The following is a 14,578-nucleotide window of genomic DNA, read 5'->3' as shown; positions in this document are numbered from 1 at the left end:
TTTTTTTTGTTAAGAAAATTTAGAGCAGCAATAAGTAATTTAAGTACCATAAACGAACCAGTTATCTACTCTTAACAGTCAAAGTGAACCCTTTCATTCCGAGTTTTTTGAATCGTATTGAATCCAATCTCCCCAAGTAGGGTTTGAAACAACGACCAGTCAGTTTTCTACCGTACAATTAAAATACTGAAATAGGTTTTGGGTAACCAGCTCGGGCATTCTGCAAAACAAGGAATGGAAAAAACAGAACAAGAAAAAAGCCATGAGTATAAGTTTGTTATGGGGAGAAATTTGTCTACACCTCAGATGCCACGTTGATGATATTCTAATTTTTCACGTGTTATTATATATTTTAACATTTTACATAATAGTGTGCAATGGGCTCGAAATACCACTACCGATAATGTCTTAATTGAATTGAGCAAGTTGAAAATTCTCCCTTGAGTGGCTTTTTTTTTTTTTTTTTGTATCAATAACTTAGCAAATGTAATTAGGGTAGTGTTATTCACACACTCATTTTTACTTCTGACACACTCTTCTTAATTTTCAACCACTAAATTAAATAAATTTTAAAAAAATTAACAAAAGTATGTGATGGTAAAAATAGACGTATGAACAGCCCTATCAATTGGCAGTGCTCATAAGTTAGGCAAGTGGGATAAACAATGTGACAGAGGTCCTATATGCAGATTAAGAAGACTAAAAAAAAATTGATTAAAAGGAATCTATGCATGTGAGATATTGGCAGATATTAGGACAGAAATAAGGCACACATATTTTTCCCTGTCTCCCGTGATTTTTCACCAGACAAAAGGTCAAGTTGCAAATTGGTTGGCATGCAAATGCAATTTCCTTCAACTTGTGTTGCTTTGTGAGTGTGTTTTGTTTGGGAGAAAACCTTCACTCACGGAAGTTCCATTTTACATAAACATAGCCCGGTTACGGAAAGCACATGATCCATCTTCAATAGGGTAATACTGAAATACTAGTGTTGCGTCAATATTATTTATTGTGAATAAATCATATTGACATATTACTGATGTATCTGACGATATTAATAATAAAAAATACATGTTTTGCACAAATTTTTTTATATAAAAACATGAAATCAAGCATCAATACGTGCAAAAGATGGGTATAGCCAAGATGAGAATGTTTTGTTGGATGTGTGGACACACGAGAAACGATATGATTAAGAATGAGGGTATACGAGGTAAAGTGCATGCGGTTGCAATTGAAGATAAGATGATAAATAATCGGTTAAGGTGATTTGAGCATATGAACCGAAGACCTACAAATTCTCCGATTAGAAAATACGATAATGAGACAGAAGCTCAGGGCAAAAAGGTAGACCCATGAAGATATTGAAAAGACTTAAAAAAATAAAAAAACATTGAGTACTTAGAGTTAAATGAAAACTTAGACGTAAAATCGAGTGTACTGGTGCTTTAAAATTTACTCGGACCCTACATAATAGAATAAAGTTTCGTTGTCATTGTTGTTGAAAGCACAAGCAACAGTCTAATCAGAAACTCCCAAAAGATGACGACTTTATTGTCCGCTCACAAGGCCAAGGCATCAAGTGGCCCATGTCCATATTTTCTCCAAGTCCTACAAAGCCGAGAATATCTTGCAGAACGAGGAGGTCCTTCCTCCTCCCATCCCTCTCAAAAAACGCATAACATGAAATACCAACCAAAACAGAATATTAAATTAAAAAAATAAATCCATAGGCAAATCAACAAAACTTGAAATTAATAATAAATTGTAGAGATAAATAGATTTTCTGAATGCAGTCCCCATTTCCTTAATCTGTTTTGGAACTTTCCACTGGGATGACAAACCAAAATGCACAGTATATTTTCCGTGAAACATGAATCAAACTAAAAAAACAAGAGTTGAAGAATTCGGAATTTACTTTGTAATCGATTGTATATTTTATATATTTATTTCTTTTATTATGTGACAAATAATACTTATATATGTTTAATTAACATTGTCATTGTCGTCTAGTTATCATTATTATTATTTTTAAAATAGGACCATATCAGAATCCGTGTTGTTCATAAGCTAAGAAATATCCATTTATGTTCCAAAAGATATATTAACAGGCCACACCGACAAGTTGTGCACTTTTATGCTCTTATATATTCTGACTCTTAACAGAAATTTTGTATTGCGATCGAAATACGAGTGATACATTATATGTTTTTATATAAGTGATGATAAATTTTATTATTTAAGTTATTAAATTTTAACATGCATATCTCATCATTTATATAATGACACATGGTATACTATACCGATCACGCTGAAAAATCTCTAGACTCTTACATGTTTACATCAAGCTTCTTTTTCTCCCAACTCCTCCTCTGAGTCCTCTCATGGCTTCCTCCACTCCAAAACTGCTGCAGCTCCTCTGCATAATCTTATTTCTCCACATTTCTTCTTCTTCTTCGTCGTCAAACACAACTACTTTTAATCCCCATTTGGCGTCCATAAGATCATTCTGCAAGTCCGCACCCTACCCAGACATCTGCTTCGACTCGTTGAAGCTCTCAATCTCAATAAACATCACCCCCAACATCATCTCCTACCTCCTCCAATCCCTCCAAGTCGCTATCTCCGAAGCCGGAAAGCTCACCGATCTCATCTACAAGGCCGGACAGTACTCAAACATCGTCGAGAAGCAGAAGGGAGCTGTCCAGGACTGCAAGGAGCTCCACCAAATCACTCTCTCTTCCTTACAAAGATCTGTGTCTCGAGTCCAAACGCGAAAAGCCAAGAAACTCAACGATGCTAGGGCTTACCTCAGCGCCGCTCTCACAAACAAGAACACTTGCATGGAAGGGTTGGATTCTGCTTCTGGCCCTATGAAGCCAACCCTAGTTAACTCCTTGACTAGCACATACAAATATGTAAGCAATTCTCTCTCAGCTATCTCAAAACAAGGGACCAATAAAGGGCGCACAAATCGCCGTCTCATGAGCGTTCCGAGGTGGTTATCGAGGAGAGACCGGCGGATATTGGAGAGTTCCGGTGACGAATATAACCCCAGTGAAGTCCTAACGGTTGCCGCGGATGGATCAGGGAACTTCACCACAATTAGTGATGCTATTATTTTTGCTCCAAATAATAGTTATGATAGGACCATTATATATGTTAAGGAAGGGGTTTACGAAGAAAATGTGGAGATTCCGAGCTACAAGACGAACATTGTTCTTCTTGGAGACGGAAGTGACATCACTTTCATCACTGGTAACCGGAGTGTTGTTGATGGATGGAGTACATTCAGATCTGCAACCGTCGGTAATTAATATTTCTAAATGCTTTCCTTGCTATCTTCAATTTTACTGTCTTCTTCTTCCCCCATACTGGAGTCATATGTCAATGTCAGTCTTGTGGTGAGAAGATGCTTGACGATACTTTTGTGGTCAAACATGCTACCGTCTCACTCTCAGTCCAAATCGAACTTTCATCTGATTTTGTTTAATTTTGTTCATACGCGTTAGTGTGAAAGGGTGACAAAGTCATCTAAAATTCTTATTTATGAATTGAACAAGCTCAATGTTTTTAACTGACCTTTTCACCCTAACATATGAGCAAATTTTGGTCAAAATTAAAATAAAAAGTTTGATTTGGATATTACTGACATTTCCTACCCCACCACAATGAGGATTAGTGCAATATAAGAAAATCCTTAATGGTACTATTGTGGTTAAAACTTGTTATTAGTCCAAATCAAACTTTCTATCTGCATTTCGTCTATTCCACTTGTTTACGTGTTTCATGTGAGAGGATGAAAAGGTCATTTCAAGTCTCATCGATCGGTCAAAGTACAAGATCCAATGTTTTAAAATGAACTTTTCACCCCTTATAAGACGCACACGTTACAAAAGTTAGATAAGATTACGATAAAAGTCTCAATTTGGATTGAGATCGATAACATGCTTAATCGTAGGGGATATAGTGCAATTTTTGAAAATCATGTTTACATTTGATAACCTTTCATGAGTTCATTCCCAGATTGTTTAACCCAACCAACATTCTCAATTTTTCCAGCTGTGTCCGGAGAGGGCTTTCTAGCAAGAGACATAACAATTCAGAACACGGCAGGGCCAATAAAGCACCAAGCAGTTGCTCTGAGAATTAATGCAGACTTGGCTGCAATTTACAAATGCACCATCGATGGCTACCAAGACACATTATACGTACACTCTTTTAGACAATTCTATAGAGAGTGCGACATATTCGGAACCATAGACTACATATTTGGTAACGCCGCAGTTGTATTTCAAGCATGCAGCATCGTGTCGAAAATGCCAATGCCGGGACAATTCACAGTCGTCACAGCGCAGTCCAGGGAGACACTAGATCAAAACACAGGAATCTCCGTGCAGAACTGCTCCATTATTGCCACTGATGAGTTGTACTCCAATTCCAGCATTGTCAAAAGCTACTTAGGCAGGCCGTGGAAGAATTACTCTACGACTGTTGTCCTGGAGTCCTACATTGACGACTTTATTGACCCGACTGGGTGGAAAAATTGGTCCGGGGACCTAGGGTTGAACACTTTGTACTATGGAGAGTATGGGAATTATGGTCCTGGCGCTGGGACGGAAAATAGAGTGAACTGGAAAGGACATCATGTTATGGACTATTATGATGCATCCAATTTCACTGTGCAAGAGTTTATTGCTGGTGATGAATGGCTGCAGTACACTTCATTTCCTTATGATGATGGCATCTGATCTCTGTATGAATACTTTTGTTTGAAATAATTTTTTACAACAATTTCAAAATATGTATCAAAGGTGAAGTTGCATGGATGTGGTGAAATATTTTCTGATTTTTTAGGGGTATAGGGGGAGGGTGTATTTTCTTATAGGATGTTCTACACTTTGGACAGTTCAAAGTGCAAACCATGAACCCCAAATAAAAAGCTTACAATTTGACCACTGCCCTCATGATTCTAAAGGAAATTTGGAAAGTTAAAGAAATATAGTCACTCGACGCCGCTCCATAATTTTGAGCCCTCACAAGAACCCTTGAATAGTTTATCGGTCAATTTTTTATTTTATTTTTTGCAATACGACATTCTAAATTACTATAATCTATAAGGAGAGAAATTTAAACTTTAGTACAAGAAAATGGACAGACTGCCCTAACTAATTGTCCAAATCCATGTTTGCTAGTTAAAATTCTAAAGAAAAAGAAATGCTATTTTTACAAAATTCATGTGATTTTTTAATCGATCAATGACTTTAACTCTTTCAATGTATGTTGTGCACATAACTCGTCAAGTAATATGATTAAAATGTGGTACACAAATGTACTCTCCATGTCATCACTCTTGTATTCGTAATTGGCGTGTAATGACCATATTAACCTACCTCATGACCATGGGTGGATTCATAGAGGGACCAGGGTGGTCCCATACCACTTGACATCTGGGAAAAACATCTATGGAGGTCCTTCGAGGACCCTCCAAATGTTTGGGTGGGGAGGACCATTCCATTCCTAGCTGTTATAAGTTCTACAGTTTAAGCAGTTTTATTTGTATTGTTAAATGCCATATAGTTATAAGCCTTATAGTCTAAGCAATTTCTTTCAAGGAGGGTGAATGGGTTGCAAGCTTGCAGAAGACTCCTCGTTCGGAAGAAGACCCAAATGGTACAATTTTTTTAAGGGAACAGACTTTTTTTTTAAATATAAATGACCTTGCTAAAAAAGACGCTTACAGTTTAGACTTTGTAACTTGTAATATTATTTTTAGGGGTGTGTGCCTGTTAATTTATGTTCTTTGATCTTTTCTAATATATCTGATCTAATGGCCGAAAATTAGAAAAGTGTGTGAGAAGTAAAAAGGTGTGTGTATATATCACACCCCTATTTTTAAACCTTTTACATTGGAACCTCTCGACCTTAAAATTCTGAATCCGCCCCTGCTCGTGACGTGATAGAATTGATATGTCGATTAGCACTAAATAATAACAATTGGTGTTACAAGTAAACAAACATCACAAAGGCAGCTAATCTAGTCAAAATGTTGCCCTTCTAGCATGATTTATTCTTTAATTAGTTGAAGAATGTTGAGAATAGCCAAATATATATAATGCTTGACTGGCTTAGTCCATTGATTGGAGTCATGAGTTTGTTATGACTTCAATCCTAACCTCACAAAAGAACACACACAACCATGAATTCATTGACAATTTTGAACAATATATGTTCATACGTTGTTTGGCAGTAAGGGGTATGAATGTAATTTTGAAATGATCTACGAGGGAAATGCGGTTGGAAAGGAAGAAAGGAAAGGACCCCTTGTTGTCGTCTTCAACTAACTTTAAAAAAAAAATAGAATACCTGAAAACTCTCTCGACCAGACCTCATCTGTCAATTGCCAAAATAATAATGGACATTCGAAATTCCGGAAGAGAAGAACAACGAGATAGAGAGAGAAGGCGAAAAGCGAAAACGATTAAAGCTGAAACACCATTGTATTTCAATCTCTTTACTGTCTCTTGCTCGAATCGGTGCTTTCCCCCTGTGCTTGGCCCTGAATTATTAAGGCAGAGGTTCCTCTGCCTTATAGCCACCTTTCGCAATGGCATTTCAGGATTTCGACCAACTTACCGAACGCCGAAAGACCGAGAATGCACGTAAGTTCAAGAAGAGAATTATCATTGCGGTCATCGTCATTCTCCTCCTTGTTTTGATTGCCGTCGGAGCTTATTTCATTGTCAACAAACTTAATAATAAAGGTACTAAGAAGGGCAATGCAAAGGAGGGCAATGCTAAGCAAGGCAAAGTTGCACCGAAGGCTCCTCAACAGAAAAACGCACCACCGAAGAACAAAGTGCCTTCGAATGGTCAGAAGATCCTGAAAGAGATGTGCAGCGTGGCAGATTACAAGGACAAGTGCGAGGGCATCATTGAAAAGGCAAAGGACGAAACGAAACCCAAGGCATTCATCAAGACTGCTATCTCAGCCGCCTCAGACGAGGCCAAGAGTGCCTATAGCAAAACTGCTGAGCTGACTTTCAATAGCCCGGAAGAGAAGGGAGCGTTTGAGGATTGCAAAGTGTTGTTCGATGATGCCAAGGAGGAATTAGGGGACGCCGTTTCTCAGCTTGGCAACAACATTGAGTCGGGGAAGGTTCACACGGGCGTCTTGAACAGCTGGTTGAGTGCAGTGATATCTTACCAGCAGACATGCGTCGACGGGTTTCCTGATGGAAAATTGAAGTCCGAGTTGGAGAAGATGTTGCAGGCTTCTAAGGAATTCACTAGCAATTCTCTGGCCATGCTTTCACTTCTTAACCAATTGCAGCCACTGGGTGCAGAAGCAGCTGCAGGATCCAATCGCCGCCTTCTATCGCACGACAAGAGCGGATTCCCTACCTGGATGAGTCACGAGGACCGAAGGATGTTGAAGAAAAACGACGAGAAGCTCACCCCCAACGTGACAGTGGCAAAAGATGGCAGTGGAAACTACAAAACCATTAGTGAAGCCTTGGAAAAAATACCAGAAAAATACGAAGGACGGTATGTATTGTGTTAAAAAAATAATGATTTTCATTATCTTGTTATCTTTATTTATCAGTGTTTTTACCCTTATGAAAATTCAGGTATGTCATCTATGTTAAAGAAGGAGTCTATGATGAGACTGTGACTGTGACAAAGAAGATGCCGAACATTACAATGTACGGCGATGGGTCACAGAAGAGCATCATCACCGGAAATAAGAACTTTGCTGATAAAGTTAGGATATTCCAAACTGCACCCTTCGGTATGGGCTCAACAAATTTGCACCAAGAAATAATTTCAGCACATCATTCTCATCCTCCTGCACACTCGTGTTTAATTTTGTCCCTTGATTTTCTTTTGATAAAACCAAAGGCCGGAACCATAAATAAACATGGGTGTATAGGGCGAGAAAATGAATGTGTGGAAATCACTCTCCTTTTGCATCGCAATACATGCGCTCAAATTAGGCAACAAGTGATGTATATGTCTTATAACAATAGAAGATATAGAGCATGTGTAAGGCCTAACTCACCATTTCAAGCTAGTGTCAATGTTACTTAACTCTTTTTTTTTTCCTTTTGATTCAATTGCAGTGGTCTTAGGGGAAGGTTTTATGGCAAAGTCGATGGGATTTAGAAACACGGCTGGACCTGAGAAGCATCAGGCAGTGGCAGCAAGAGTCCAAGCAGACCGCACTATTTTTCTGAACTGCCGATTTGAAGGGTACCAAAGCACATTATACGCACAAACTCATCGGCAGTTCTATAAGAGCTGTGTCATTTCAGGCACCGTTGATTTCATCTTTGGCGACGCTGCTGCCATCTTCCAAAACTGCTTGATCTACGTTCGCAAGCCTTTGGAAAACCAACAAAACACTGTCACAGCCCAGGGAAGGACTGACAAACAGGAAACCACAGGAATAGTGTTACAGAATTGCAAAATCATGCCGGACAAAGATCTTGAGCCAGTAAAGTCCCAATTCAAGACCTACCTCGGAAGGCCATCGAAGGAATTCTCGAGAACCATAGTGATGGATTCGACAATTGAGGACCTGATTCACCCCGATGGATGGACACAGTGGGAAGGAGATTTCGCGTTGAAAACATTGTATTACGCAGAGTATAACAACAAGGGACCGGGCGCGAAAACTGACAACAGAGTGAAGTGGGATGGATACAAGAAAATTGACAAGCAAGAGGCAATGCATTATACTGCAGGGCCTTTCCTGAAGGGGCACGCTTGGCTTATGGGTGTGGGTGTTCCTGTTCGCTTCGGCCTATTTGAAAGTTAAACGGAGTTGGTTTGTGACACGGAGATGACGATGATGATGTTGAGTTATCTGACCAAGAAGAGTGGAACATTTGTGTCTGGAGTGAAATGGTAATGTTGTCAGTTTCTTTGTTTTAACATCGATCATCAAGGGAGTGAAATTGACATCCTTTTGTATTTGCAACACGCTAAATATATTAGCCTTAAACGAAGATAAAAAATTGAATTACGTACGAAAAACATACGGTTCATCGTGTAGCAAAATTCATTGAATTGAGTTCTAGGTTGTACCAGATTGAACGCTTAGGTTTCCATGTTTTCCAAATTTTAGCTCTTTGATCCGAAACATTGTTCCAAAACGAGTGTGATGTACTTGGAAATGGACTGTCTACTTGTTTTTGGTGTTGTTTTGACATTTTGCTCCAAATACAAAAGTTCTTTCACGTCTCTCCTTGATATGATGTTAAGTAAAGGCATAACATCAAAACTCAAACATGCAAATTTCAAGAATAAAAGGACAAACATTGGAGGATTACATCAAGCAAAATATGGGTTAAATTATTGTATTCATTCTTTTTCTTAATACAAATTATAGTCTAACCTTTATTCTAATTTACGTGGAGGGCAGTTCTCGAACTTACATGAGGACGGACACACTGCCTTTGATTAAGTGACCTAACCACATTTGTTGTTTTAGAACTTTGAACATGTTACTTAATTAAAATCCATATTCAGTAATCATTAGGTCTGCTTAAATTGATAGGATTTCGATATTAACATTAAAAGGTGATGATTTGAGATGCAAAAGACGGGAATTTGAACAAAAAAAGTTCATGATTGATGGAGGAAGATGGATATAATTCTTAATCGAGAGACGACATAGGCTTTTAACGTGAAAATAACTTTCACATATTCCTCACATTAAAATTGATAACACTACATGGATTTTGTTAGCAACAATTTAATTAATTTCATCCAATTTAAGACAATATGGTGATTACAGGACGCTTACAGTTCAACCATTTAGGCCAATGATGACCCTGGAGCCGCCATGTATCTAAAAACTTAAACAGCTTCAGGCTCACTATTTGGGCATTTTCTGTGCCACAGCTTCGGTCTTATGAAAACAGGCTTTTCATCGTCGCCACTTTACCATTGTAATTGCACATGTTTAAAGCTAAATTACGAGAAGACTACATTTTGTCGAGACTTAATTATTACAAGAGTGCATTTATCGAGATGTAGTAAAAAAAATACTTACTTATCCTTAATGAAACTTCTATAAATACAAAGAACTACATTAGCACAACATAGTCTCTAAAGTTATTGCATGTGCGTTTTCAGCGAGTCAATGACTTCGTGAATGCTTCTCTTTCTAAGTAAAATTTTATAAATACATACAAAACAACGTCTTCAACCAATTTAAGTGAATACCTTTCATTTCCAATATTACATTGCATATTAATTGGACTTGTTTATCATTATGTGAAGCCAAATTTCTTAAGACGAAATCTAAAAAAATATTGTAACTTATAACAAAATGAAGTTTATTCTTATATATGACTACCTCAAGTTGAGATCATAATCTTTCATGATTGAATAAATGTTTTAGTATACATCTTCACCATTCATGTGAATCGAACTTGAAATCTTTTACTTACAAATAAAAAAAAATATCACTGCACCAGTGCACCGTATTACTAGTTGCTCCAATCAATTCTTAGAGTCCAATTAAATATAATTAAATTATGATATGATAAATGGTCCACTTAAAAAAAAAAAAAACCAGATGATAGATATACATCAACATATGTTTATGTAGAATTAATGCATTAACTATAAGGTACACAAAGCGGTATTGTGTGACGCGTAAACCATTGACATGCCGAGTGGTGCTACTACATCTACTTTTTTGTTGCTAATTTTTATGCCATCGGTCTGTTAATAAGTTGATAACAATACTTAATACTAGTAATATACCGATGTTACTGATTGAATTAAAATGATGAGCAAATGCCTTGGTCGTGCAATTTACAGGTTGTGATGTTATTTTTAAAGGAAAACTAATGAAAATGATTTGAAAACTTTGAGTTTTAACGATGAGGACAAAATAAAGAGTAAAGTGAATACTACTAGGATTACTTTTTAGTGTAAAAATGTGGTTTTTCGTTAAAGTAAACAGTACCTTGAGCTTTTCATTAAAATTTTCTATTTTTAATGGGGATGACTAAAGATTTAAAAGTAAAAAAAATGATTTGAATTGTCTAAAAACTTATTTCCAACTGACTGAACTATAATTCTGTGAAGCCCACCAGACAATTATTTGGCCAAAGGGCATCAGACTGGCCAAATGTAGCTCTCCTCTTAGCCTTTTTTTGGAACTCAGCTTTTTAGTTGCAATAATTGATTTAAATTCAATGGCTAGATTTAAAAACATTCAACAGTAGTTTAACTAAATTAACCAATAAATTTAAAGTATAAACTTAAAATTAATAAATTATTGAGAGGGTTATGTTTAGCCTCTTCGGATGGAGATGATATATAAGCATGGCCTACATTGTTCATTTCGAAATATTTTTTTTAGAACTATAATTCTAGACGGGATTATGTTTAACTATTTCATGTTGGCATGTCACAACATTTGAGCGCGCAATGAACGATCAAACGCTGTTTTATTCACAATTGGATTTCAATTGGGCTCAACTTAACCACCACAAACAGGCTTGGCTACAGGCCAAACTGTAGATTTATAAAATTGGGCCTCAACCCACAAGCAATTTTCTTCAATCTATCTACCTAGGCAATCAAGAAGCACCTCTCCAAAGCTTCCGTAGCAAGCTCTGTGTTGCTGCTTTGGCGCTCCTTAAAGGCTTTTAAAAATACCAATTCCCTCTCGTTCTTCCCCATCCTCTCTGCTCGTCTTCTGCTTCTCCTTCTGTGTCTTTCAGTCGGTCGACGCCGTCGTCGTTAGAGCTACAATCAGCGGAACCATGGAGCAGCAGGGCAATCAGAGGACTGCCCAGCAACAAGACGAGCTCCAAGAAATGCACCATGGCCCTGTCCCCGTCGATCAACTTCAGGTAAACCCATTTCAATTCACACTCGTTTCGAGCAATTGAATGGCTTCTCCATGTGGGTTCTTCTTCAATCTGCTTCCGATGGGGTTTTCTTGCTCAGATTTGAAATTTAAGAAATGGGTTCTCATTTTCTTTGAAATTGGGTTCGAATTTCTGTGAATTGTTGTTCAAGATTGTACATTTTATACGGGTTTTTCGTTGTACTTTGAATTATCCGTCTTGGGTTTTGTTCTTTACCCACTATGATATGAGAAACCCTAGCCAGCAACCGACCTGTGCGTTATTTCCAATTTCATATGGGTTTGTCTTTTCTTTTTATAAATATTTTGGAAGAAATTGAGAATCTGGATTGCGTAGATCTCAATGAAAGCAACAATCTTTGTTTAGCTGATGATGAAATGTTCTAATTTCTTCGATTCAAGGCGTCCGGCATAGCTTCCATTGATGTAAAGAAACTTAAGGATGCGGGTCTTTGCACTGTTGAAGCTGTCGCTTACTCTCCCAGGAAGGATCTTCTGCAAATCAAAGGAATCAGCGACGCTAAAGTTGACAAGATCATCGAAGCAGGTATGTCATTTATTTATTTTGTTCATTTTCCCACCATTCTTATAAAGCGAATCACTATTTGCGATAATTTGATATTCCGCTGCCTGGCTTGTTTCATTTCATTGCAGCCTCCAAACTTGTGCCTTTGGGTTTTACTAGTGCTGGCCAGCTCCACGCACAGAGACTCGAAATCATTCAAATTACTTCTGGATCAAGAGAACTTGATAAGATATTGGAGGGTCAGTTTCCAATGTTCTTAGAATTGAGTCCTTATTTTACCAACACAAATGCAATACTTTAAACTTAAAGTTGATATGGCGTGGTTTTCTTGTAACAGGAGGAATTGAGACAGGATCTATTACCGAGATATATGGCGAATTCCGTTCTGGAAAGACCCAGTTGTGTCACACACTTTGTGTAACTTGCCAAGTAAGTGAGTTTATTTTCTGTTTAATATGTTGTTCTGGTGCTTCATAAGAAGACATTAGTATAATCCTTTTAGACCCTAGATCTGGCTTCCAGATGTTCTGTTGCCTTGACAATGTGGTTGCAATTCAACCGCGTGAAGGGATAATGCATACACTGAGTATCATGTTTTCCTAAAATATGTAATTCTGCCATAACTGAAAAGTTATTCACGTGGATGGGCTCTTGAGATCCTTGTCTATGGTTCACAATTTACTCGTAGGCTAGACAAAGAAATCAATCAATCAATTTGTACAAGGAACCACCCACCTCCAACCTTTTATTTCACTTGTTACAGTGCAATTCTAATTCATTTCCATGTTTCAGCTTCCCTTGGATCAAGGAGGCGGTGAGGGAAAAGCAATGTACATTGATGCTGAGGGTACATTCAGGCCACAAAGACTCTTACAGATTGCAGAGAGGTTTGCTATAGATACCTTGAGGTGAACTTGCTCATATGGTTTGTGTATGCTAGATGAGACTATTAATGATGTTTCCACAGGTTTGGACTCAATGGTGCTGATGTCTTGGAGAATGTGGCGTATGCTAGAGCTTATAACACGGATCACCAATCAAGGCTCTTGCTCGAAGCAGCCTCCATGATGGTAGAAACAAGGTGTGACAACAATTTATGATTTCCATTCTTTTGTCTTGTGCGTAGACTTTTGACAGTCATGACTTAAGGTCTGTTGTGAGCCTCTTAGTCCTACATATATGCTCGTTTATAGTTTGGTCAAGTGTACACATTTTTAGGTAAGACTAATTATCTAATTGACGTTGGTTCTACAGGTTTGCTCTCATGATAGTAGATAGTGCTACAGCCCTATACAGAACAGATTTCTCAGGAAGAGGTGAACTTTCAGCCCGTCAAATGCATCTTGCAAAGTTTCTCCGGAGCCTCCAGAAGTTAGCAGATGAGGTAAAAATGCTTACAGCTTCACTAATCCTAACACCATATACTTGGACCCCCTAGTTTAGCATTATTATTAATCAGGATTCACCCTCCGTATGCTGTGAGCGCAGTTTGGCGTAGCTGTTGTGATCACAAATCAAGTGGTTGCCCAAGTGGATGGTTCTGCAATCTTTGCCGGTCCTCAAATTAAGCCTATTGGTGGTAACATCATGGCTCATGCTTCCACTACAAGGTTTGTACTACTAGAAGAAATCAATTTTCCTTTAGCAATGAACATTACTAATGACTTATCTCTTCTTACGACAGGCTTGCTGTTAGGAAAGGAAGAGGCGAAGAGCGCATCTGTAAAGTGATAAGTTCTCCTTGTTTGGCCGAAGCAGAAGCACGGTTTCAGATCTCCCCGGAAGGTGTCACCGACGTCAAGGACTAATACACTTCTCGTGTTTTGTCTTGTTTGTTTTTATTTTTATTTTTATTTTTTCTTGGGGTAGCTTTATTGTAATAGATCTGCAAGGATCCCAGCAAAATGTCACAAACTTTGTATTTTCTTGTCTAAAGTTTGTGTTCAATTTTTGAACAACTTGCCAAGAGCTTGGAAATTTACAGGACCCTTTTTCCCTTTTTTTTTTTTTTGGGTTAATTCTCAAGAGTGAAAAAACGTGACTTCAAATTCGACCAATAAATGTTAAAAACAATATTTATTTAGATGAATTTAGCATAAATTATCCTATTGGTTGTTAAAAACAAGGTTTTAAAAGACATGGCAGGCGAGGACCTA

At 37.8% G+C, this 14,578-nt stretch overlaps 3 protein-coding genes across 3 annotated transcripts; all 3 read left to right on the top strand.

Annotated features, from left to right (window-relative positions):
* Positions 1-2,287: 2,287 nt before the first annotated feature.
* On the top strand, positions 2,288-4,829 carry LOC103950218 (probable pectinesterase/pectinesterase inhibitor 12). Its single transcript, XM_009361400.3, has 2 exons — positions 2,288-3,309; positions 4,063-4,829. The coding sequence occupies exons 1-2, from the start codon at positions 2,385-2,387 to the stop codon at positions 4,749-4,751; spliced, it is 1,614 nt and encodes a 537-aa protein (XP_009359675.2). The 5' UTR covers positions 2,288-2,384; the 3' UTR covers positions 4,752-4,829.
* A 1,642-nt stretch (positions 4,830-6,471) lies between these two features.
* Positions 6,472-9,226, top strand: LOC103950219 (putative pectinesterase/pectinesterase inhibitor 45). The gene is made up of 3 exons (XM_009361402.3): positions 6,472-7,548; positions 7,632-7,792; positions 8,124-9,226. Exons 1-3 carry the CDS (start codon positions 6,608-6,610, stop codon positions 8,819-8,821), a joined length of 1,800 nt encoding a protein of 599 aa, XP_009359677.2. The 5' UTR covers positions 6,472-6,607; the 3' UTR covers positions 8,822-9,226.
* Positions 9,227-11,620: 2,394 nt separating this feature from the next.
* Positions 11,621-14,418, top strand: LOC103950220 (DNA repair protein RAD51 homolog). The gene is made up of 9 exons (XM_009361403.2): positions 11,621-11,879; positions 12,299-12,443; positions 12,551-12,661; positions 12,760-12,851; positions 13,215-13,309; positions 13,390-13,503; positions 13,677-13,806; positions 13,911-14,032; positions 14,107-14,418. Exons 1-9 carry the CDS (start codon positions 11,790-11,792, stop codon positions 14,228-14,230), a joined length of 1,023 nt encoding a protein of 340 aa, XP_009359678.1. The 5' UTR covers positions 11,621-11,789; the 3' UTR covers positions 14,231-14,418.
* The last annotated feature ends 160 nt before the right edge of the window (positions 14,419-14,578 follow it).

Source organism: the organism of the source record quoted next, unplaced genomic scaffold (genome assembly GCF_019419815.1).
Source record: "Pyrus x bretschneideri cultivar Hongxiangsu unplaced genomic scaffold, Pyrus_bretschneideri_v1 Contig1, whole genome shotgun sequence".
NCBI lineage: Eukaryota > Viridiplantae > Streptophyta > Magnoliopsida > Rosales > Rosaceae > Pyrus > Pyrus x bretschneideri.
Note: the sequence above shows the minus strand (reverse complement) of the source record. Positions and strands in the feature narration are given on the sequence as shown.